At 38.2% G+C, this 23,709-nt stretch overlaps 1 protein-coding gene across 4 annotated transcripts in view; it reads left to right on the forward strand.

Annotated features, from left to right (window-relative positions):
* The window catches only part of FRMD3 (FERM domain containing 3), a 78,093-nt gene that overhangs the window by 45,784 nt on the left and 8,600 nt on the right, over positions 1–23,709 (forward strand). For 3 of the 4 annotated variants that reach the window (XM_039323511.1, XM_039323513.1, XM_039323514.1), the window contains 10 exons: positions 965–1,088; positions 4,012–4,099; positions 5,562–5,650; positions 6,368–6,431; positions 8,463–8,551; positions 10,064–10,138; positions 11,347–11,415; positions 12,567–12,688; positions 13,856–13,999; positions 20,436–20,450. In XM_039323511.1, the coding sequence (XP_039179445.1) occupies positions 965–1,088; positions 4,012–4,099; positions 5,562–5,650; positions 6,368–6,431; positions 8,463–8,551; positions 10,064–10,138; positions 11,347–11,415; positions 12,567–12,688; positions 13,856–13,999; positions 20,436–20,450 (879 nt within the window). The remainder of the gene's footprint in view (positions 1–964; positions 1,089–4,011; positions 4,100–5,561; positions 5,651–6,367; positions 6,432–8,462; positions 8,552–10,063; positions 10,139–11,346; positions 11,416–12,566; positions 12,689–13,855; positions 14,000–20,435; positions 20,451–23,709) is intronic. The other variant, XM_039323512.1, reaches the window with a different exon arrangement.

The following is a 23,709-nucleotide window of genomic DNA, read 5'->3' on the forward strand; positions in this document are numbered from 1 at the left end:
TTATTGGTCAGATATTTTATTTATTAGTTAGCATTGGATTTTTTTCTGGTTGAGAATTGAAATCTTTGCCCCCATTTTTCTGTTTCCTTAAGCAGCTAAAAGAACTATAGTTTTATTGTGTGTTTTAAATTAGGAAATCACCTAATGAGATTTAATAATACATAAGATTGAATAAAGTGCCTCAAATAAAACAAATTTCTTGTTAAAATCTGAATGGCATGCCTGCTACTTAATAATGAATAAAATATGATTTCTTGTTGTTTAATATCCGTGCTATGTTTTACTATAAAATTAGTATGTTTGCTTTCTTTATAAAATGTAAATGACCTGCAGCACTGCTGTTTCCAAAGCAGTTACCACAGCTTGAAACAATAGGGACAAATAACAATGCCAAACTAATAAACAGGAAAAAAAACCCCATGGAATTATAACTTATTGCAACAGAATAGATTGAGAAAGATATTTGGTTGGTACTGAAAATAGTTGAAAACCTGAAGAAAGTATTTTAAAGATAAGAGCCTACAATCAATGGATCCTTTTCCTTAGAGGCCATTGGCATAGATAACGTAGGGCAGGCATGTCAAACTGCTGGCCTGCGGGCCAGATGCATCACACCAAAACCATCCCCACCCCTTTGCCGGCAATGGGGAAAAAGTCGCGATACATCGCACGATGTCACGTGACATCGCGAGTTTGACATGCCTATGTAGGGGGACCTGGAGAAGAATTACAAAATTGACTTTCCTATAGAAATACCTTTCAATTGGAAAAAAAAAATGATATTTCAGAAATCAACAGCTCAAAGGTGAATATAAAAACTTTAAAGATAAGTATCAGAGCTTCGGGATTATGCGATGAAACCCATTTATATTTGAACTGTAAATAGTGCATTTCCAGTGTTGAAATTCTCATTTGGTAAGAATGTATTTGGTGTTTCCTCTCTGTTTTTCTTTTTCCTGTACAGCTGAACTAGGTGATTCTGATTCTGATGAACATGTGGATAATTACGTCAGTGAATTTAAGATCTTCCCTAAACAATCTCAAAAGCTGGAAAGAAAAATTGGCGAAATACATAAAAATGAATTCAGGTAATTGAGATTGCCATTTAAGGAAGTTACTTAGTTATTTTTAGTGAAACTGCAGGAAAATTTATTTTTCCTTGGATTTGCTGCTTACCTATAGGTGTAGTAAAATTAATATAGTCAAGATGTTAATGGGTTAAGATGTTAAGTGTAGTATAATATTTTAAAAACGACTACTACATTATACAGACATGATACAAAACAGTGCCGTTTAGAAGATCTGCTGTTTAAACAGGCTAATTTTTCCTCTTTTGATTCAATTTTTGCTTCCCATTCTTCTACTTTGATCCTTGTTTCTTCTACATGTATTTTAATTATATGTGTAGGACTAGTATTTTATTTGTTACAATCACAGTATATATAAATTGCCAAACATCTTAGTGCATATACATTGATTTTATTTCATCTATATTTTAATGATATTTTCTAACATCTTGCTTAATTCTTCAGTCTGGTTAGTCTGTGACTGAACTGTAGCTACCAGACTGAACTGTAAAAATCTGGACATCCACTAGAGAGCAAAAACAACTCTCTTTGCTGCCATCTAACAATCGTGGAGATTTTTTGCAGTCCAGATGTAGTGATGCCTAAATATGCTTGGGATTAAAGCATGTTGAGTACAAAAAGCTGCTAGCATTAGTTGTTACAGTATTTACTTTACTGCACTTTATACTATAGTAAGTAAATTAGTTTCTTATCCCATGTAAACAGAACAAAACCATCTTGCTTTGTCAAACTTCTTTATAAAAATTAATTAAATACCAGCCATGATCTGTACAGATGTTACCATCTCTTAAAAAGGCAGTTCCATTTTTTCAATCAGAAGCCCACTATGTATCTGAACTACAGAGAGGGTACAGGAAATGCTTTGTTGGCACAAATTTCGTGACTTCAAAAATTCAACATGATTTGGACTCTTGGGATGGAATAGGATTTGAACACGTGAGGCTGATTTCCTTAAGTAAAAGCTTCTTGGAAGATATGCCTGGGGACAAAAGTATTTGGGAGGAAACTGCCCTCCCACTCTGAGGCAGATTCACCTTGGAAGCAAGATGAAAAGTACTGTATCAGCCTGGTATTGCAAAGAGATAGTTGGATGTGTATGAAGGAAGATGGACTGACAATAAGTGCCTGTTTGAAGTAAGATCCTTGGACATCAGAATCTGAGATAATGCTATAGTCAATGGAATAAGTCTACAGTGAAATTACCAAAGACTAGTAAATTTTGCATGTAACTGAGGCTCTCAAAACATAATGAATCCTATCTTAATTGGATACATCTAAATGGCTTTCAACAACATACAATATAGTATGTTTTGCACTTAGGAAATCAAAGGTAATGCCACACTATGTGCTTTATTAATCTGTGTCTATCCCCAAGATTATTGAAAAATGTGGAGATGAAGTAAACATATAGGACTCTTGGTGACTGGCAATAGTGGAGCTTGGTCCTGAGCAAAAGACGATTAATTCTGCTATCAGTACACTATTCATAATTTATTTTGTATGCATCAGTACATGTTTGGACCATCTGAGTGTGTGATGTTGCTTGTGTTGCCAGAATGTACATAAGCTTGCAGTTATTGTTCAAAAATTGCTGTGTCTGCAGGGTAACAGGAATAATTAAATGGTGATAGTACCTCTGCATTTCTGGACTTAATTTCTGGTTGCCCCAACTTTTGAATCCTTAGGGCTGGGACTGCCATATTTGCCAGTAAGCCAGATCTTGGATGATTAATGTATCTGCTTGCAAAGTACCCCTTTTTCTCACTTAGACCACACTTGGTTGATCCTTTAGAAAGGAGGTGGTGGCTTTAGTAGGCAGTGCTCAGTGGCCAGGTTTTTCGCAATTTACTTTGTATGAATTGACACAAGGGTTTATTTTGATAGCAGAGTGATATTTGCTTCTGGTTGCACAGATTTAACATCTGAAATCTTGGATATGTGGGTAAATGAGGGAACAAAAGAGGACAATGTTGTATTTCTGTACCACCCATCCAGTGGTGGAATTCAAATATGTGAACAACCAGTTCTCTATGTGGATGCTGCTTCCGGAGCTCCGTTCTGGGCCTGGGCAACAAAAAATTAGCTACAGGTTCTGCCAAACTGGTGTGAACTGGCTGAATCCCACCACTGCACCCTTCCCGTGCTTCAGTTTTATTAATCTTTCATCAATACACAAGCCAACCTGGATTATAAGACTGATATAAACTGTGGAATGCTCTGATGAATGGATTTGCCACATATTTTATCTGCTATTCCCTCTTCAAGGGCTGTTCAGTTGAATATCTTTTGTTCTGAGCTATATCCAGGGATAACACCAGAAAATGAGAAGCACAGTTCCTACACTTGAAAATGTACAAATGGAATTGAGAGATTACATCTTTGAAATTAGCCTTAAGGTGTGTCGCCAAATTGGTCCAGGTTGTTTCTAGGATATGTGTTTGTGTGAGTACATGCATGCATAGGTAGGTAGGCAGGCAGATATGAAAATGAAGTGGACCATTAGAAGGCTAACATATTTTAATCAAATATACTGTAAACTAAATATCTTTTCATATTTTCCTATTTATTTCAAGGGCAGGAAAAGATTAACTTAATCTGAGTAATTCTTTTCAAGGAATTTAGGAAGTAAATGGATAGAAATCAAGATTGACACTTGTCCCTTATTATGTTCCAACTGCTTATACTGTATATATTAAAAGATAGAAAATAGTTGAATGATACTTGATAGCCCCTGATTAACTGCACAGCTCTCTGGAGCCCTGCAATATGTCAACAGGAGCTAGGCTTAATCCAAAGGAATTAATTTCTGTGGCAGAGTATCAGCAGAATCACATGAAAGTTTTTTATTTCCTGTTTAGCCAATATTATTGGTTTAAACTGTTCATAGTTTATCACAAACTATTTCTCTTTTCATGATTTCTAGGGGCCAGAGTCCAGCTGTTGCTGAATTTAATTTATTATTAAGAGCACATTCATTAGAAACCTATGGTGTTGATCCTCATCCTTGCAAGGTAGAAAAGATCTAGACTTTTTTTTAAAAAAAATGATGTAGTTTTTGTTTTCAAAATTGGGTAAATGTCTCTTCTACATGCTTCAGCTTATACAGTTTATAGTTTATTCAATTTATTTGGGATACCGTGTTTCCCCAAAAATAAGATCCGGTCTTATATTTTTTGGGCTCCAAAAGAGGCAGTAGGTCTTATTTTGGAGGGATGTCTTATTTTTTCCACTGTCTTGCCTCGTGGTGGCGGCACCAACAGCCCCATTCAGCAAGAGCCTTTGTAGCCACTGCTGGTCCACTTTTTCTGAGGCCACTTGCCTCTGTTTGCATGCATCGCCCCTGGCCTCCATTTCACTGGCAGAGGCCTTTAGGAAAGGCCTCTGCATCTTAGAACGGAGCCCCTAGTTGATGCGTGCATTGCCCCCGCCCTCCATTTTGCTAGTAGAGGCCTTCAGGAAAAGGCCTCAGGAGCTGAGAATGGAGCCCTGGGCAAAGCGAGAGGCAGCCAGTGGCCACAGAAAAAGTGGTCTGGCAGCGGCTATGCAGGCTCCTGCTAGGCAGGGCTGTCATTGCTGCCACTCCGAGGCGAGGCAGGTGTCGGGGTGTAGGAGGCCTGGCTGAGGGGACCCTGAGGTAAGCAGGTGTGGGGTGTGTGAGGCAGCCCCACCCACTCCCCAATCTGCCTCGTATCACCTCATGATTGCGGCACCACGAACAACCAGACGGAATGGATGGGCTGTCTGCTGCGCAGGCTCTAAAATAGGGCTTATTTTGGGGGGAAGGACTTATATTAGACCCACCCCAAAAAACCTGGCAAGGGTTTATTTTGGGGTAGGTCTTATTTTCGGGGAAACACGGTAGATAGATAGACAGTCAGTTCTAGTGGGGTTTATTATGCAATTCTTATAACTACAAGAAGCAAATATATACACTTAATAAAATGAGAGAATAAATTATGTAGGAAAATCAATATCACTTTCATTTGTAAATTTACATTTTTTCAAGTATTTTATATTGCTTTTAAAGGCAAACTCAAAAAGCAGTTTTGCTGCAAAGTAGATATTTGGTTCTGTACAAAAGTAATTGTTATACATACCTTATTTCAATGCTAAGTTGATCTCATTCCAATAATATACAGTAGCACCAGATATTGTTATATCATTGTTTTCTATAGATATCAAGTTGTTTGATGGTGTTCGAGACTGCACTTTAAAAACTCTGTATAATTTTATAGTAATTGTGCTTTGGAAGATGGTTACAAATTTGTAGGGGGAAAGATACACATAACTGCTTTCATGCAATGAATCCCCTACAACTATTTCCTGTATCATTTAAAAATCTTCCATCATGTTTGGCTTTGTAAGTGGAAATGCCTTCATGGAAGGAGATATTGTATTGTAAAAGTATATATATTTGGAATGTTTGCACTTTCCCATAATTCTAATTAATGCTCTCTTGTTTTTCCTTAAAAGGATTCAACTGGGACCACAACATTTTTAGGATTCACAGCCACAGGTTTTGTGGTTTTCCAGGGAAATAAAAGGATACATTTGCTAAAATGGTAAGAACCTGAATGTTTTTTTTTTTTTTTATAGAATACAGAGAAAACTTTACTTGAGACACTGTTTGCAAGTACACTTGACAAGGGGATGGGATATCTTGAGAGCATTTTGGACAAATTTGCTGCTTCTGTATAATGTACTGTTTAATTAATCCTTTGATTTATTCCTAAACAGCCCCAGGTTTGTCTGAGATTAAATTCTCCTGGTCAATTATTTAAATTTGACTATAGCATGCCAGATTCAGTCATCTTGTGACCTGGCCTGCCAGGAAACAAAAGTGAGTCCCTTGATTAGGAAGAGGGAATGAGGAATCATTTGAGTTGTCTGAATATAGCCAAAAAACCCACAAAAAATTAAAGTTATCTTATTGCTGGGTCATAAACTTTGGCAGTATTAAATATTGAAATATTAAAACCTCTTCTTCTGTATCCAATGGTTTGTAATTCAAATGTTTTAGAAACTGGTCAGGAATAAGAGTAAATTTGAAACTGGTGGAGATTTTTTTTAGAAATTTTGCTCCAGATACGTCATCTATGGGAACAATTGAATAATTTTGGCACAAAGTAAATTATAAGTACAGAGATCCAAACTGAAGTCTGTAGTAACATGATTAAGAAGTGAATGTCATTTCTAGCAGCTTCTTTTTGTCTTCCATATATTTACATAGAAGTGTCAGCTGCAGTTTGTTTTCCTAATTTAAAAACTTTTTCTTATAGGTCTGATGTCTGTAAATTGAAGTTTGAAGGGAAGACATTTTATGTGATTGCAATTCAGAAGGAGGTTAGAAATTTTGTTTCTTACATTCTGAAATAGTTTAGTTAAGTATTTCTCATAAAAATGAAATATGTTTATTCTTGCTCTTACAAAGTAACTTTTTGTCTTAACTATTTGAATAGACTAGTTATGCTACTATATGAGTGAGTACTGGCAAAAAGTCCTAACCAAAAATGCATGTGATAGAGATCGATTATATAGATAATTATCTATATTATATAGATAGATATATAGATGGATGTCTGTGTATAATAAGAAAGGATTGTGTGTGTATGTAATTATATATAATTAACATAATCTAACATGTTAATATATTTTATTTGGTTTACACTCTAAATTAAAAATAATTGAAAACAAATTTCCAGAACAGAAGTCATACTACAAATATTAATTTTGCAAATTTGTTTTTGGTTTGTTTTTTAAACCAAGATTCCCCAACTATATATTTAATATATCATCTAATGCAGAGGTCCTCAACCTTTTGGGCACCAGGGACTGGTTACGTGGAGAGAGGTTTTTCCACAGACTGGAGGAGGTGTGGTTTTGTGTGCTGCCTGCATCCTGCAGATGGGGTTTTGCTTGTTTGTGCAGCCTGGTTGCTGGCATGCTGCAGCCTGGTACAGGTCCACAGACTGAGGGTTGGGGACCCCTGATCTAATGAGTTTATATGCTGTCACTATTTCAAGCTACCTAGAATGGTTAATAGTTTTGACATCTAAAATAAACTTTATACAATGTATGACTAACTCAGTGATTCTCAACCTGTGGGTCAGGACCCCATTTGGGATCGAACCACCATTTCATGGGGGTCGTCAAACAACACAGTCCACCATTTCCTCCCCCTTTTTCTTAGCTGTGCTACTCCCTTTTATTCTATTGGCTTTTGAAAGCCAATAGAATAGACTCTCTTGAATAAAGTCTAATTCCATTGGCTTTCAAAAGCCAATAGGAATTGTCCAGGCTGTCTCTGCCCTGCTGAGCCCGCCAAAAGTCCCATTCTGATGGTTGGGTTGTCCTTGACTTACGACCGGTTGGGGGTCGCGGCATTAAAAAGGTTGAGAACCACTGGACTAACTTATTAGGCTAATGATGGTATTTTCAAGAATACTTAACTTGCACTTTTCTTCTTCATACCTTCATGGCAAATAATCCCATGGAATCAAGAAAATTTTAGGAAATGACCAGGCTGAGCCCGAGGGAGGGGTTCAAATGTATCATCAGTCATGAGTCCTTTCACACACACACAAGGGATATAGATCCAGCCCACCTTGAATTCTTTCTACCCTTATCTACCACCAATTTCCTTTGGCTGTTAACAGTGCAGATTCTTGTAGAGAGCTTACGCTTTCAATAAATGTTAATACCTATTTGAATTAACCGGATCTCCTGATTTCCATGACGCTTGACAGAAACTCAGTGAGGGTTATTCAGGTCTTTTCAATAGTTAGTGATGGTCCATTCAATAGGACTTTGGAGAAGTTCTGATCAGCTCTCTTTTTGTCCTTTCCCAGGGCAAATCCACACTTAACATTTAAGTTGAATCTTGTCTTTCTACCTCATGTTACTTAGAAAAAAAAAACAGTAAAATGATGTAAAACTAAACAAGTTTTTTTTAAAAGAAAAGAGAAAAGTAAAAAGTTGAGGACAAGAAAAAATGTATCCTAGTCATTATACTATATAGAACTCATGACAAAAGTTAGCTTGATTAGATATTTGAGAGTATAATGAGCATTGATTTGATTGAAAAAGTGTTCCTTTTCTATTTAAAAGGATAGGAGCCTCAAGGTAACATAATATGGAAAAGTGTACTTCAGAAATAAAACAAACTTGAAGTTGCTTTGTCAGCTATTGGGGACTCAATCAAAAATAATTGCCAGCCTCATCTGACGATGGGGCAAGCAAATAATGCAGATAAGCCCACTGTTTAATGTGAAGTAATTATGACATTAATCTAAGTGAAAATCATGGCTTTAGATTAACATTGTTAAATAAGTCAAATTTTATTTTATTTTGTTTAATTTTTTCTCACATGCTTAGAAAAAGGCTATGTTATCATTCCATACTTCTACACCAGCAGCTTGCAAGCATCTCTGGAAATGTGGTGTGGAGAATCAGGCTTTTTACAAGTAAGCAGAACTATTCCTGTCATCCAATAGTATAAATTCACTTCAATAACATAATACAAATGTGTAAATGAGCCAAGAATATCAAGTAATCTGAGATTCTTTTCATGATAAATCAGCATGCTATACAGAGAAAATGGCCTTTGATTTATCTACAGATTACTTTATTGAAAGTTCTAACAAATATGAAATTAATGAATTGGATACTTATGAGGAATACTTTAGAATAATCCAAAATATAAGATTAATTATATTTCATTAAGATTCTTTGGTTAGCAAACACAAATTCCTTTTTAAATTGTGATATTTTAAGTCTAGTAGCAGAATAATCCTAAACTTGAAGTATTAGTCTTGGGCAGGGGTAGGCATCTTGGCTCTTTTATGACTCGTGGACTTCAACTCCCAGAATTCCTGAGCCAGCCATGCTGGCTCAGGAATTCTGGGAGTTGAAGTCCACGAATCATAAAAGAGCCAAGGTTGCCTACCCCTGGTCTTGGGGTATGAAGATTCTATACATTAAATTCAAGGTTAATTGATTTCTGGTTCTTCAAACAATTACAGATGCAGGTTAATTTACAGATGCAGGTTGATTTACAACCATTTGTTTAGTAACTGTTCGAAGTTACAACAGCACTGAAAAAAACCCCTGACTTATCAATTTTCACACTTGCAACCGTTGTAGCATCCTCATAGTCATGTAATCAAAATTTGAACACTTGGCAACTGGGAAGTATTTATGATAGTTGCAGTGTCCTGGGATCATGTGATCAACTTCTGTAATCTTTCCAACTGATCTCCAACAAGCAAAGTCAATGGGAGAAGTCAGATTCACTTTAATGACCGCATGATTCACTTAACAACTGCAGTGATTCTCTTAACAACTGTGGCAAAAAGGTTGTAAAGTGAAGCAAAACTCACTTAACAACTGCTTTGGTTAGCAATGGAAATTTAGGACTCAGTTGTGATTCTAATATGATTGTAATTCAGATTGTAGTCTGAAACTTAAACACTGATACTATCCTAAGTTTTGCCATGTTTTAAAATAAAAATGGACATAAAACCTTTTTCAGTATAGGGAGTATAGCCTGGCAGATCAATGAGCATTCTTATTTCACTGGAATGCAATCCTATCTGCTAGTTTGAGTAATCTGTTATCATTTGCATCCCAGTAAATAAATACCTGCAAGCCTAAATATCTAGCTGTCTATGTGAGGACCACACAATGCAGGTATGAGTTATAAGTTATTGGGTATCATGCTGTAGGTTTCGTACAATATCTTCTATAAATATTTCCTTGATAGGGAATTCATAGACTCACTAAAATAATTGTAATAAAACAATTAGAAATATAGTAATTGAATACTGGATTGAAAATCTGCTTTGTAAAGGTTATTTGAAACATAGATAGATACACACAGAGACATAGCGTAGATAAGTATGTCTGTCTGTTGGTAGACTAAGACTTTATTTTCTTCCTTGAAAAGTTAACTATTTCATTTTGTGTTTCCTCTGAAGGTATGCAAAATCAAGCCAAATCAAAACCATGTCCAGCAGCAAAATATTTTTTAAAGGCAGCAGATTTAGATACAGGTAAATGTTATTTTTATCCCAACAGGAAGAAATTATACAGGACAGGACAGGACAAGATGGATGGATGGATGGATGGATTCAATAAAAAAAAAAATCAAGTTCCTTAAGACTGCAAGCTTACATACAATTATCTGAGTCTAAACCTCAATGAAAGCAGTAGGTCTATGTGCACAAATATAAGACTGTATCATTTTACCCTATGAAATGGTCCAGACTGTTTTTTTTAAAAAAATACTCACTTTTGACTCTATTAATATTTTCATAAACTGCTCTGGAAATATAAAAATAAATGTGGAGAATATATAGGCAATCCTATTCACATGGACTTGAAAATAAGCACCAATGATTATAATGGAAATTTATGTCTGATTAAATATACCTAGAATTACGATGTAAAATATTTATGAAGAGATAAAAACAAATGGTTTTTTGTAGACAGTATATTAGACAGCTTATTGCTACTAATTTGAGCAGAATTTTTCTTCTAAATTGGGACTGAATGAACCATAGTCCAGTGCAGGGGTAGGCAACCTTGACTCTTTTATGATTTGTGGACTTCAACTCCCAGAATTCCTGAGCCAGCCATGCTGAGGGGAAAGGGAGAGGTTTCCAAGCTGAGCCATGCTGGCTCAGAAATTTTGGGAGTTGAAGTCCACGAGTCATAAAAGCCATGGTTGCCTACCCCTGGTCCAGTGTAAGCCCCAATTCCATTTGTATAGGTACTCAGATTCTCAAAATCACAATGTTAAAATCAGATAGCAAACCACCAATTTCTTTCAGTATGATTTTTAAAAATATATTTAAAAAAAGATAAAATGGATATTAAGTCTATCTTGGGCTCAATGATTTTTTCTGCCTTTAAAACTGTCTGATCAAACCCATGCACACATATAGAGGAAAAATTTCAGCACTAGCTCTTTGATGATATCACCAAAGATTAGTTTAAATAAGTAAATAAGTTAAGTAAATAACTGCAGCCCTTATTAGAAGAGTATTGCCATAATTAAAATGCCAGCTTTCTAAGGATATAGTGCAAACATCCCACAATGATAGCTTTTGAATATTCAACTCCGTTTGTAAAGACAAAGCTTTTCCATTACTTGGTATCCTTCTTAATATATGAGTTGCTTTAAACATTTGGTTACTGCACAACAAATAATTTTTTTATCATACAAAAATGAGTTCTTAACATGTATGTTTTGTGACAGTGGAAAAGTTGCAAAAGAAGTTGTTGAAGCAAGTTCAAAGATCCAGAGGGAGCCTCCAGAAGTACACAGGTATTTTCTGATCTAAAACGCTTAAAGAATCTACTAACATTGACCTATACATTACAAATTGAAAAATTGTATAACATATATTTAATTACTGTTCTCCCAGGAGTAGAACATTGCTATTGGCTTTTAATATGTAATAGGAGCTGAAGGATTTATATTCATTTACATTATAGGATTTTTTTTAATGTTTCCTGATTCATTCCCTTCAATAAGGGGCAATATTTTAACTCAAATCCCAATTTATCGGATTAGGAAAATCCAAATGTTTTCAAATCAGTTTGGTACACAGGTAGTCCTCGACGTATGACCAGAATTGAGCCCCAAATTTCTGTTGTTAAGTGAGACATTTGTTAAGAGAGCCCTGGCCCATTTTACGACCTTTCTTGCAAAGTTGTTAAGTGAATTATTCCAGTTGTTAAATTAGTAACATGATTGTTAAGTGAATCTGTTTTGACTATGCTTGTCAGAAGTTGCAAAAGGTGATCACATAGAAGTAGCACTTAGACTTATATACCGCTTCATAGTGCTTTACAGCAGTCTCTGAGGGATTTACAAATGTCAGTATATTGTCCCCAACAATCTGGGTTCTCATTTTCATCTCAAAAGGATGGAAGGCTGAGTCAACCTTGAGCTGGTCAGGATTGAACTGTTGGCTGTGGGCAGAGTTAGCCCTGTAATACTGCATTTTAACCACTGCACCACCTGGGCTCTCTCCCCGGGACACTGCAACCATCATAAATATGAATCAGTTGCCAAGCATCCCAATTTTGATCACCTGACCATGGAGATGCTGCAACAGTCGTAAGTGTGAAAAACGGTCAGAAGTCACTTTTTTTCAGTGCCGTTGTAACTTCAAATGGTCACTAAGTGAATGGTTATTACAGGACTACCAATAATAATTGCATAATTCTATTTCACTGTTTCAGGTTTCACTAGGCATTGGCTACAAGAAATAAAAGTAAATAACTTCAAACTGTTCTGCAACAAGTTTTGCACAAATAAATATTTTGAAGAGGGTAGCAAGAAGATTCTGTTTCTTTTTCTTTTTTTTTATATACCACATAAGTATCTTTCTTCATGTATGTGCCTACATACATACCTACAGCCTAATTTATTATATAGTCAGTAGGATAATTTATCCCTTTTTTTCACAGAACCAACATTACTCAAAGTCGTAGCTCTTATTCTTTAAGCAAACAACTCATAATTAACATGGAACCCCTGCAACCTCTCCATCCATCACCAGATGACCAGGAAGAGGTTTTTTCTGATGAAGGCAAGTCTAAACTAAGAGACTCCTTCTGTTTTTTGTTTTTTATAAAGCATATCAGTAAAGTCAACAGCAATCAATTTTTCAAAACGCACAGATTGCATTTGTGATGTTTGAACAGTTATTTTCATTCATATAACTAGCAAAATTGCTGGACAATTGCTGATATGTTGCTGATGAAAATGCACCGACGGCAATTTTAAATTACTTAGATTAAAATATTATTTAGATTATAGAATGCTAGATGTTTAATACAAAAGAGCGGGAACTGATTCATCTTGATCATAAATTAGATTTTCCATTTCATAGATGGGGTTTCATTCTGAGACATAAATTCTTTGTAATTTCTCATTGCCTAGTAGTTGTTGATTGAAACTCATTACAGGTAGTCCTCGAGTTACGACCACAATTGAGCTCCAAAATTTATGTTGCGAAGTGAAACATTTATTAAGTGACTTTTCCCCCATTTTACGACCTTTCTTAACCACAGTTGGTAAGTGATTCATTACAGTGGTTAAATTAGTAACTCGGTGGTTAAGTGAATCTGGTTTCCCCATTGATTTTACGTGTCAGAGGGTTGCAAAAGGAGATCACCACAGAGCACTGCAATCGTCATAAATATGAACCAGGTGTGCCAAGCATCTGAATTTTGATCATGTGACCATGGGGATGCTGCAATGGTCGTAAGTGTGAAAAATAGTCATAAGTCACTTTTTTCAGTGTTGTTGTAACTTTGAACAGTCACTAAATGAACTGTCACAAATCAAGGACTGTATCATAACTAGGTCAGGGGTCTGCAATCTTGACAACTTTAAGACTTGTGGACTTCAGCTCCCAGAATTCCTCAGCCAGCATAGCATAGCTAGCTGAGGAATTTTGGGAGCTGAAGTCCACAAGTCTTAAAGTTGTCAAGATTGCAGAGCCCTGATCTAGATCATCTTAGGATATATTATTGTTCTTCAATCTTTTCCTTAAAATATTTAAGGAAATACTGCCATGGGATGGGACTAAGTCACAACCTATTGTAACATTTCTAAAAAGAAAGCTTACAAAATACCCCTCCATTAATATCAAGTAGTCAAGGAACACTTTTAGACAAAAGTGCATGTAATTGAAGCTCTTAATGCAACATCTTTCCGCTTAACTGCTGCTGCTATTTTTATACCCTGTCAGGGGAAGATCCTGCTATCAGTCCCCACCTGGTACAGCAAGATCCCATCCCTGTACTCCTTCCTGGAAGCCTTACAACTTGGAAATCTGGATCTTTCTCCATTCCACGTGATACTCCTTCCCGTATCCGCGCCCCCAAATCTCTTGGTGAGTGTTGATATGGGGGGTGTGTGTCTGTACATGTGGTAGGGTATAGCTGTCAAGCTTTCTTATTCAGGAACTCAGTAGCTACTACACTTCTCAAAGAATAATGCAGCTAACTTTTATTACAAGCAGAATAGCTTCCAGTTGGTCAACTCGCATTGTACATATACAGAATTATATACATACATATTCCACCTGTTCCCTGCATTTTCCTTTTGTCAATTCAAGGCCAGCTTTTCCTTTGTTACTCTCCCATCTTCATATTGTCAGCATTCTTTTCCTGCAAAGTAGACAGAGCATTGTCCCCGACATGAGAAAGAACCCCTTCCGTGACAATAGCTAATCGCAGCATCCATGCATGTATGTACATGCACTGTTTGGGTATTTTAGTGGAAAAAGGAAGAAAGTTGACGAAAGATGAAGACTGTGTGAACAGTGGGGGAACCTTTTCTCCTAATCATGAGATTTATGGAGGGCCTCTTGCTTTCAAAACTTTGAACCAAGAGAATTCCTATGAATATTGCAGTCACATGTTTCTTGGAATCGCCTTGGATCTGTCTGATCTCTCATGTTTCTTATAATAAAAGATTTTGCTATGGCAGGGTTCTCAACCTTTTTAATGCCACGACCCCCAAACGGTCGTAAGTCGAGGACTACTCAACTGGTGTAGCACCGTTTGCAGAATGGGACTTTTGGTGGGCTCAGCAGGGCAGAGACAGTCTGGACAATTCCTATTGGCTTTTGAAAGCCAATAGAATTAGACTCTATTCAAGACAGTCTATTCTATTGGCTTTCAAAAGCCAATAGAATAAAAGGGAGTAGCACAGCTAAGGAAAAGGAGGAAAAAATGGCAGACTGCATTGTTTGGCGACCCCCGTGAAATGGTCGTTCGACCCCAAATGGGGTCCTGACCCACAGGTTGAGAACCACTGTGCTATGGAGAGGACTTGACAAACACACACCTTTGGATTTATATAGCAGCATGTTCTAGAGCAGTTTTCTGCTCAGATCACTTCCGAGTTTGTAGGTACACTGGAATTGTCTTGTTATAACAGAAATACAAGTAGTCCTTGACTTAAAAACCACAATTGGGACCAGAACCGCCTTCCATAAACGATACAGTTAAGTGGGTCATTTTTTTTTTGCCACAGTTATTAAGTGAATATGGATTCCTCCATTGACTTTGCTTGTTAGAAGCTGGTTGGGAATGCCACAAATGTTGATCACATGATCCCAGGATGCTGCAACTGTTGTAAAAGCAAGCTGGTTGCCAAATGCTTGGATTGTGATCACATTGCTATGGGAACACTACAACACTCATAAGTGCGACAACTAGTCATAAATCACTTTTTCAGTCAGTCAACCCTGGGGAAAATACCAGCAGATCAAGTGTTGGTCCAAATAATTACTGTATACTTAGAATAGTGCAATTCAACATCAATTACTATTTGCAAAAACACTACTTCTGTTTCTGTTTCGTGACTCCTAGCTGGGTGCAAGATTTTCTTACAATAGCAGATACAGAAGCAGCAACATCAGGGCCAGGCTTTGTGTCCAGGCTTGCCAGTAAATCTTAGATTTGCAGTCATTTAGTTCTGAATTAAAGTCTATTTTACATTTGTGAGAAGATTCCTAGCCACAATTTGGCTACATTAGATTATTATTTATCCCAGTGCAAAGAAGTCAGAGGCTTTCTATATCTGTGCTCTAGGGTTCAAACTCTAGATTTCTTCTTCCCACTTTTATGAACGAAAACTCAATGGGATTGTATGATAGTCTTGGGACTAAGACAGATGTACAAAATGCCTCTCAAGTCTGGAAACCACTGGAACCCATCCTGCTAACCTCAATATTTATACCTGCAACTTGTACAATCATTAGACTGAATTAAACAGGATTGCCTCTGCAGATAATTAAAAGTGTAGGTTCAAATTTAAAAAATAAAATAAATGCCCATATAAAAGTCATAATGATTTATACATACATACATACATATGGCAAACTTTTATGTCTATTGCTTCAGTAGTCTGCATTATAACGCAGTAAACAGTTCAAGTGCTTAGACTAGTATATATAGTGTATAGTGCAGCTGTTAATTAACAACTGTTAAGGGAATGGCTGGCATTTGCTGTTAATTACTTAGTGTATTATGAGCCAGTTGGAAGGGTTTAAAAATAGGCACTCACTCTGTGCTCTAGTAGGCTATTTCTATTGGCCGAATTAGAAGCTGTTATTTGATTCATTCAGCTGGGCTCTTCCAAGCTGGACACAGTGGAAACTTGGTAAAGGTCACAGCTGGTATGGGTGGCTAGTTCATTAAAGCTGAAATAGAAAATACAGCTTTTAAGTCAATATGGTGAAATGCCTGGTAAAAATCCATACCCGAAGGAGTATTCATTTGCGAATGGTTAACCACTGTAGTAAAGATGTGTGCATTCGTCTGTTGAGACATGGGTCGAAGATCACAGCTAAAAGTGCTGGTAAGGTGGGGTTTTTTTTGCCTAGTTACTTAAATATTTTTAAAGACAATTCCCCTTTTTCCTTTTTGTATATTGATAAGGGTCAATACTCAGGGAATAGTAAATTATAGCACTGGGATTTGAATAGTTTTCTCTTTATCCAAAAGAGCAAACAAAGAACAGCTGGGAAAGCTGAAGGCTAGGATAAGGTAGGAAAAACAAAGCCTTCAGTGAAGAATGTCCTTCTAATAGATGGAATTCAGTTGTATATTAAGTTATCATTTTAACCAAGTTCCTAATATACTGAGAAATATGTTTTAAATGTCTTTGTAGTAAATGCATGAATCTATGAATTATAGATAGTACAATTCCATGATATTTAAAACTTATAGATATCGTTAGGGAATCATTATGCCCAAGTACCTTCACCAAAAACCATATTAAATTGAAAAAAAAAGGGATACTTCAACTAAGGAAGACCAAAGGAATTATTCTCAGAAATGTTATAGCCTATTTTATTAGTGAAGCTTTCTGAAATAAATTCTAGGACATCTTTCTTTCAGGAAAGTGATAATAAATCTCAGTGACAGTGATTCTCAAGCTACAAGTCAGGATCCTCATGAGTCACAAACAGTTTTCAAACAGAGTATTTAAGATCTCAAATACTTTTAAAATCTGACCAGAGTTGTGCAAAGTGGGAGTGTCGTCAAAACCTTGGTGGAACTTTGCTTCTCATTTTGCTTCTGGAAGCACAAAGTGGGTAGCTGTGCTACCTCACAGATTCAGATTGCTGTAAAATTTAATTATTAAAAGTAAATGGTAAAATATATTTCTTGCTCAACTATAATCACATTAAAAGCATTTATCAACCTGCACAGAATGCAACAGCATGGGCAATTTTGTGTGTTTCTAGAACATCAAATGTCACACCTCTGCTCTGCAAGATGTATTGGTTGCCAGTTTGCTTCTGGATCCAATTCAGGGTACTGGTTTTAACATTTAAAGCCCTTCAATGCATGAGACCAGGTTATCTGAGGAACTGTCTCTTCCAGATTAGCCCATCCCATTAGATCTGGCAAGAAGGCATATTATGGTTACTGTCTACAAAGGACTTAGATTTAGTGGGTCCCAGGAGGCAGGTCCCCCTTCTCTACTGTGGCACTCCCTTGTAGAACATTCCCTCCCTCCCTCCCTCCCTCCAAGGTTAAGTTGGCTCCATTCTTTTTGATGTTCCGTAAATCATTCAAGACCTGTTTGTGTCATCAGGCCTGGGGATACCAGGAAACTGAGAACATGTTCAAATGGCTCCACTAGTGAGGTGGATATACTTATTCTCTCCATGCTTGGGATTTATATGTTTAATTTTGAGCATGTATTTTTACATATTTACTGTATATGATTGTTTTTATATACAGTATGTGATGTTTTATTGGATTATTGTATGCCAATAGAATAAAAGGGAGTAGCACAGCTAAGGAAAAGGGGGAAAAAAAGGCGGACTGCATTGTTTGGCGACCCCTGTGAAATGGTCGTTCGACCCCAAATGGGGTCCAGACCCACAGGTTGAGAACCACTGATCTAAATCTAATAAAATAAACAAAACAAACAAACAAATAAATACATTTCATTCATGGCAAGAGTGCTATTGCACACAAGTCAATGTATCATTTTAAGTCACTGTCGTTCTTCAAAATTTGAGAACCCAGAACCCCTGCTTTATTAGTCTTCTTAACGTAAGAAAGAAGGTATTTCTGCAAAAATATTTTCACTTCAATAAAATAAATTACATTATCAACTATTGTTTTAATACTGTCTGAAGTATCAACAGTGTAAATATTTTAAGTATGTCTTTTAATCAGAAATCAGACTTTACTATAAATTAATTTTATAGTAATAAATTAAAGTTAATAAAAATAAGTCACCAGCCCTGTAATAATATAACATAGATACAGTACATATTGTAACAGCCAACTATAAAGGCACACATCAGACATTGCGGAAAAGCAGTTCTTAGTTCTTTCCAAATGTCCGTATGCATTCGCTGCTGGTTCTGTTGGAATGGTATTCCATTGATCACTGGTCAACATTGAAGAGATTATCTTCTTTTAACAGCCATCACAAACATTTGAAACGGATTCTCAGATACCAAGCTAAGTGTTGGGGACGAATGCATGGGAAGATATTTTGACATGTATTCAGAACCCAATATTCCTATGTTGAGATTATGAAGGAGCTGATAGTTGCTAAATATAACCTGCAGGGAATAGTAGCACAAAATTATCTAATACACACGGGTCATTTGAAGGACTGCATTATTTGAATTTCCTTTAGAAACTCCCTCTTTTTAGAATCTTGATTGTCAAGTTTTATGGCAAACTCCTAGTTACTCGAGAGCTACTTCTCTGTGATAACATCCCATTCATTTCACTACAATATCTGAATACAAAAATAATGTGGATGAGACTTATCACATCAAGATCTGGCACACAGTACATTACTTTCATAGAATTACCTTATTAATATGCATAATAGAGTGATATAAGATTTCCGCTTCAACATTATTAGCAATATTTATGCATGGGTGCTGAATGACCTTGTTTACATAGATGCTAAAAACTTCCTAGGTACACTCAGCCATGTACACAAAGTTTGGGAAGTGCAGTGAGGCTTTGTGCCTAGAATAAGATATGAAGATTGATTTATGCAATTTAACAAAACAATAAAAATATACGAATTGTGAGAAAGCATATAGAATTTTGTTGATTTAGAAATATCTACGATAAAGTCAACAGCCTTGAATTATGAGATATCTTGAAGAAATGTTGAACTGAAGATTGGTTGATATTTGTGATAAGAACAGAAAACGGTGGAAGTAAAACAAACAGGAGAATAAATGAAACAGTATTGAATGGTTCAACACTGAACAATAAAAAATGCGGAATGTATAATATCCTTTTGATTGTTTATGGATAAATGTATAATAAATGCTTGTAATATTAGAGATATATTGAATGGAAACATGAATGTTGCATTTGAATGCAGCTGGTGCTATGTTGTATATGTTAGTTAAATTGAGTGCTGCAACAAGGTAATGGATCTGCAACTTAATATATCAAAGGCCAAGGAAGTTGAATTTGACAAAATTAAATCAACAATTACAACTGAAGTTGTGCATAGAAAAAAAGGGCAATAGGATACATCAGGGGTCTTGAAACTTGGCCCTTTTATGACTTGTGGACTTCAACTCCCAGAATTCCTCAGTCAGGCTGGCTGAGGAATTCTGGGAGTTGAAGTCCACAAGTCATAAAAGGGCCAAGTTTGAAGACTTCTGGGATACATGGATGAATGTGTACCCTGGCAGACTGTTTACTAAAAGCGGGGAAAGAATTAAGACATTAAAAAAGTAAGAATAATTAGTAAAATTTGTTGTGCAGAACAAATGTCCAAATAAGTTAAAACAGCTAAAGTACAATTTGTTCTATGTGAATAAAATGTTAAGAGAAATATAAAAGTAAGTTATATGTAGTAGAAACAAGTAACTTAAGTGTTGTATGTATTATAAAACAAAAATAGGTAAAAGAAATAAATATACGCTGAATGTTGAATCACTAATATGAAGGAAATATTTTCAGATGTTTTGGTCCTGTAGATAGAATGAATGAAGATTGAATTCCAAAAGAAATATATAAAAGATGAGTGTATTGAGAGGAACACCCTGAATAGATAGTGTTGATAAGATCTTTAAAAAGGCAGAAGTGAGATGATACAATATAAGAAATAAATGTAGTGTATGATGTAATGCATGGACATTGTGGATGTAAGGATGGTTTGCTGGAATAAGAAAAATATGAAGAAGTATAATGAATGATATTGGTATAAATCAGATTTCTTTTTTTCTCCTATCTCCTCTTTGTAATTTATTTTGCTTACTATTTCTTATTCTTTTTCTGCATTTTTCAAAACGTTGCTTAACCCAAAAGAGAATAGCGTGATGGGTATGTATGTATGCAAATTTTTCTGTGAGCATGCGCATGCAGAGAAATTAAATCAAGGCTAGCAGCCATTTTTGAGACCATTTTTACTAAACTCTTTATTAAATTAAAGAGGCTGATAAAAGCATTTTGAGCTTTTGTCCTCCATATTTGTGTATGATGAAAATGCAATTTAAATGAATTTACATTGTGTTTTAAAATCATGTCCATACTGAAAAAGTGGTCTTATTCCATTTTAATTTTGTACTATGTTGTGTTAATGTGCTCTGTATGAACTATACTTTTAACCCTTTATTTTATCATCATCATCATCACCATTATTGTGATGACGTAGCTAAAGTCAGAAAAGTGTTTATTTTGAATGGTGGCGATGAATGTAAAATGAAATGAAAGAATGTTCTGATTTAATCTTTAAAAAGGTAGCTTTCTCCAGCAGGCAATAAGCTGTCCAGTTTTCTATTTTATCAAATTCTATATAATACGTATTCACACATGAGGACCTTTTCAAGTATGAAGTAAAAAAGAATAAAACTGAGCAACATGGAATGCTAGTCTGGTCAGGAAGGGAGAAGGTTGGTGAGGGTTGGGGTTCTCCGGGGATGGGAGAAGGTCGGAGCATCCCGGTTATGACTGGGATGGGCAGATATAGCAGGAGCCGAGGGGCAGGCCATTTTCGGGGAACGAGGACTCGCTATATTAGAGCGATTCCTTGTTCCGGCCCCTCAAAAGGCCCATCCTGTAGTACTGGTGACAGGGGAGTACAGGGCCCTAGTTGTAGGCTGCTGTTGCTTAATGCCAGGTCCATTGTCAACAAAGCCCCCCTTGTCCGTGATCTAATATTGGACAGGGGGGCGGACTTGGCATGTATAACCGAAACCTGGCTGGGCCCTGAGGGGGGTGTTTCCCTCTCGGAGATGTGCCCGGACGGGTTTGTGGTGCTTCATCAGCCTCAACATCAGGGCAGGGGTGGGGGAGTGGCAGTCATTGCTCGGAGGTCCCTGAGTCCTCGTGGGATTCCTGCCCCGGAGATTGTTGGGTGTGAGTCCCTCCTATTGAAGTGGGTTCACGGGTTCAGTTGGGCTTGTTGCTGATGTACCTACCTCCCAGCTGCGTTGCAACAGCCCTGCCTGTGCTGCTGGAGTCAGTAGCCGGGTTGGTGGTGGAGTTCCCCAGACTTATGGTACTGGGGGACTTTAACCTGCCATCACTCGGCGAATGCTCAGAGGCGGCGCAAGAGTTCATGGCTTCCATGGCAACCATGGACCTGACCCAGGTAATCCAGGATCTGACTCATAGGGGTGGTCACACGCTCGACCTTGTGTTTCTCTCGGGGCAATGGAGACATGATCTGGAATTAAGGGGAATAGAGACCTCTCCCTTGTCATGGACAGATCATTTCCTATTGAAGCTGGACTTCAGAGCATCACTCCCCTACCGCAGGGAGGTGGAGCTGATTAGGTGGTTCCGCCCCAGGCGCCTAATGGACCCAGATCGGTTCCAGGAGGAACTTGGGGAAATACCTGACTCCCTTGTCCACAACTCGTCCGGTCTCTGGTTGCGGCCTAGAATGAGGCGGCGTCCGGGGCCCTGGATCGAATTGCGCCTTTGCGACCTCTCTGTGGTAGTGGTCCCCGGAGGGCGCCTTGGTTTACTGAGGAGCTCCGGGAGATGAAGCGCCACAAGAGACGTCTAGAGCGACGTTGGAGGACCAGTAACTCTGAATCTGACCGATCATTATTAAGAGCCTATCTTAGGACTTATTTAGTGGCGATAAGGGTGGCAAAGCGTGTTCACTTTTCCGCACTTATTGCGTCCGCAGAATCTCGCCCGGCCATCTTGTTTAGGGTGACCCGCTCCCTTCTTAAAGGGGAGGAGGCGGAGGAACCCTTGCAGGAGAGAGCTGAGGAGTTTGTTCAGTTTCTCTCGGACAAAATCGCTCAGATTCAGAGAGACCTGGACTCCGACTGGACAGTGCCAGCCGAGATGTCGGGGGCTGGTCTTAGTCATGTTATCTGGAGCGAGTTTGAGCCTGTGACCCCTGATGAAGTGGACAAGGCCATGAGGGCAATGAATGCCGCCACCTGCTTATTGGACCCGTGCCCCTTCTGGCTAGTTTCTGCCAGTAGGGAGGTGACACGAGGCTGGCTCCAGGCGATAATCAACGCCTCCTTGATGGAGGGGTCTTTCCCGCAATCTTTGAAGGAAGCGGTGGTGAGGCCCCTCCTCAAGAAGCCTTCCCTGGACCCAGCTGTTTTGAAGAACTTTCGTCCTGTCTCCAACCTCCCCTTTGTGGGGAAGGTTGTAGAGAAGGTGGTGGCATCCCAACTCTTGCGATCCTTGGATGAAACGAATTATCTGGACCCTTTTCAATCTGGTTTCAGGCCCATCTACAGCACTGAGATTGCTTTGGTCGTACTGACCGATGACCTCTGGCGAGCCCGGGATAGGGGTCATTCCTCTATCCTAGTGCTTCTTGACCTCTCAGCGGCTTTCGATACCATCGACCATGGTATCCTTCTGCGTCGTCTCGGAGAGGTGGGGGTGGGCGGCACCGTATTGCGGTGGTTCTCCTCCTACCTCTCTGACAGGTCGCAGTCGGTGTTGGCGGGCGGACAGAGATCGACCCCTAGGCGCCTCGATTATGGGGTGCCTCAGGGCTCGGTCCTGTCCCCCCTCCTTTTTAACATCTACATGAAACCGCTGGGTGAGATCATTCGGCGACACGGGGTGAGGTATCATCAGTATGCGGATGATACCCAATTGTATATCTCCACCCCGTGTCCTTTCAGTGAAGCAGTCGACGTGATGTGCCGATGCCTGGAAGATGTGAGGGTCTGGATGGGGGTGAACAGGCTTAGACTCAACCCTGACAAGACTGAGTGGCTCTGGGTCTTGCCCCCCAAGGGTCATCCTGTTGGTCCATCATTAGCCCTGGGGGGGGGTAAATTTACCTCCCTCAATGCAGGCACGCAACTTGGGTGTTCTCCTGGACTCACAGCTAAATTTGGAACAACATCTATCGGCTGTGGCCAGGGGGACCTTTGCTCAGGTTCGCCTGGTGCACCAGTTGCGGCCTTATTTGGACCGGGAGGCTCTACTCACGGTCACTCATGCCCTTGTCACCTCAAGACTGGATTACTGTAACGCGCTCTACATGGGGCTACCCTTGAAGAGTGTTCGGAGGCTGCAGTTGGTTCAGAATGCAGCTGCGAGAGCGATTGTGGGTGTACCTTGTCACCTATCCTCTGTGAGATGCACTGGC

The sequence above is a fragment of the Crotalus tigris genome, unplaced genomic scaffold (genome assembly GCF_016545835.1).
Source record: "Crotalus tigris isolate CLP2741 ecotype Arizona unplaced genomic scaffold, ASM1654583v1 scf7180000024276.985868, whole genome shotgun sequence".
NCBI classification, from domain to species: Eukaryota; Metazoa; Chordata; class Lepidosauria; order Squamata; family Viperidae; genus Crotalus; species Crotalus tigris.